At 39.7% G+C, this 2,500-nt stretch overlaps 1 protein-coding gene across 3 annotated transcripts in view; it reads right to left on the bottom strand.

The window, feature by feature from the left end:
- Positions 1–2,500, bottom strand: part of COL4A6 (collagen type IV alpha 6 chain) — a 267,855-nt gene that overhangs the window by 15,937 nt on the left and 249,418 nt on the right. For all 3 annotated transcript variants that reach the window (XM_056538783.1, XM_056538784.1, XM_056538785.1), the window contains one exon: positions 2,020–2,163. In XM_056538783.1, coding sequence (XP_056394758.1) covers positions 2,020–2,163 — 144 coding nt within the window. The remainder of the gene's footprint in view (positions 1–2,019; positions 2,164–2,500) is intronic.

Genomic DNA, 2,500 nt, shown 5'->3' with positions numbered 1-2,500 from the left:
CTACACTGTGATTGACAGCTCTCTCTATAGTAATGTGGGTGGTCCTACACTGTGATTGACAGCTCTCTCTATAGTAATGTGGGTGGTCCTACACTGTGATTGACAGCTCTCTCTATAGTAATGTGGGTGGTCCTACACTGTGATTGACAGCTCTCTCTATAGTAATGTGGGTGGTCCTACACTGTGATTGACAGCTCTCTCTATAGTAATGTGGGTGGTCCTACACTGTGATTGACAGCTCTCTCTATAGTAATGTGGGTGGTCCTACACTGTGATTGACAGCTCTCTCTATAGTAATGTGGGTGGTCCTACACTGTGATTGACAGCTCTCTCTATAGTAATGTGGGTGGTCCTACACTGTGATTGACAGCTCTCTCTATAGTAATGTGGGTGGTCCTACACTGTGATTGACAGCTCTCCCTATAGTAATGTGGGTGGTCCTACACTGTGATTGACAGCTCTCTCTATAGTAATGTGGGTGGTCCTACACTGTGATTGACAGCTCTCTCTATAGTATTGTGGGTGGTCCTACACTGTGATTGACAGCTCTCTCCATAGTAATGTGGGTGGTCCTACACTGTGATTGACAGCTCTCTCCATAGTAATGTGGGTGGTCCTACACTGTGATTGACAGCTCTCTCTATAGTAATGTGGGTGGTCCTACACTGTGATTGACAGCTCTCTCTATAGTAATGTGGGTGGTCCTACACTGTGATTGACAGCTCTCTCTATAGTAATGTGGGTGGTCCTACACTGTGATTGACAGCTCTCTCTATAGTAATGTGGGTGGTCCTACACTGTGATTGACAGCTCTCTCTATAGTAATGTGGGTGGTCCTACACTGTGATTGACAGCTCTCTCTATAGTAATGTGGGTGGTCCTACACTGTGATTGACAGCTCTCTCTATAGTATTGTGGGTGGTCCTACACTGTGATTGACAGCTCTCTCTATAGTAATGTGGGTGGTCCTACACTGTGATTGACAGCTCTCTCTATAGTAATGTGGGTGGTCCTACACTGTGATTGACAGCTCTCTCTATAGTATTGTGGGTGGTCCTACACTGTGATTGACAGCTCTCTCTATAGTAATGTGGGTGGTCCTATTCAGTGATGCAATTCCAATTCCCTTCAGGGCATAAAGCCCTTCCAGGACTAAGACCCTAAAGCTATGGTTACCCCTAAAATTTCACTTTTATTTTGTTTTAAAATTCCCCAAAAATTTTAGTGCTCAAAATAATAAAAAAATGTTGTATTAAAAACACAATCCGGAATAGGATAATGGTTCAAAGAACCTATTGCTTGTTAGAAATGTTTTTACATTGGTTTTTATTCAGTATTTCTATTATTGAGGTTATTTATTTATTCCCTCTGATATAACCAATGTATATTTCTTATTTTCCTTTCCAGATTACAATAAAAAAGAAAACTTCTATTCAGTGATAAACACCTTTCTCTATATAGCAGGATAAACCACTTACTAAAATACTAGCTGTCCTGGAACATTTCCCACAGAACTATATATAAATGAGCTCAGAATCTTCTGCTTTATTACATTCTGTCTGCAGATTGGATTGGATTTTAAATCTGACAGGATCCCTTTAAATATTGCTAATACACATATACTTTATTCCATCATAACGGAGCAATATCAGAATAAAAGAAGACCCTTTAGTGGATGATATATTTGACAAAAAAAAAAAAAACATGGTTAAATATTAAGTTACAGGCCCAAATCCTGAGCCGCAAAGCTTTGTTTGTGTGAGAGGGAAATGGGTGGTCTCTGTACAGAGGTAGCTGGAGGCTACTGAAACGTCGTCTCTCTACTGTAGGCTATAAAATATATATATATATATAAATGTATGTTATATGCTGAATGTTATATGCACACTCCCTCATTACTTCCCATTAGCAGCTAAAGATTTATTTTCTTACATTAAATGTGTAGTTTAGCAGTGCCTTCATACATTAAGTAAACTGTAACTTTATTTCTGTGAACACTTTATTCAGATGTTTCCATACCAGCTTGTCCTGGTGGTCCTTGTGTACCACGATCTCCAGCCCCACCATCAAAACCATTGATTCCTGGTAGACCAGGATTTCCAAGGGGATATTGAGAATCATCAAAAGGAGGTAGACCTGGACGTCCTACAGGACCTGGGGGACCTGGAAGAACAAAAAACGAATTCATAAAACAGTCAATACTAAGCTTATTGCCCTTTTATGGAACATATTTTAGCATTTTTTTTTAGCTGCAGCAAAATCACTATTTTAAGTTGGATGTATTAAAAACCAGTCAGAACCCGTTCAAACTCAGTGCTGTGTAATTTCTTAATATCTTTTTAGAAGTTAGAACTGTCTGGCCACAGGCACCACTAGAGGGAGCTGATCAGTTTACTGCATACTGTTTATATATTGAACTTAATTATAACAATGTAATGTATGCAGTCAGCGCAACTGTTAAGCTCCCCTTAGTGGGGACTGCAGGCAGACAGAATTTTAG

The sequence above is a fragment of the Hyla sarda genome, chromosome 9, assembly GCF_029499605.1.
Source record: "Hyla sarda isolate aHylSar1 chromosome 9, aHylSar1.hap1, whole genome shotgun sequence".
Lineage (NCBI taxonomy): Eukaryota > Metazoa > Chordata > Amphibia > Anura > Hylidae > Hyla > Hyla sarda.
Note: the sequence above shows the minus strand (reverse complement) of the source record. Positions and strands in the feature narration are given on the sequence as shown.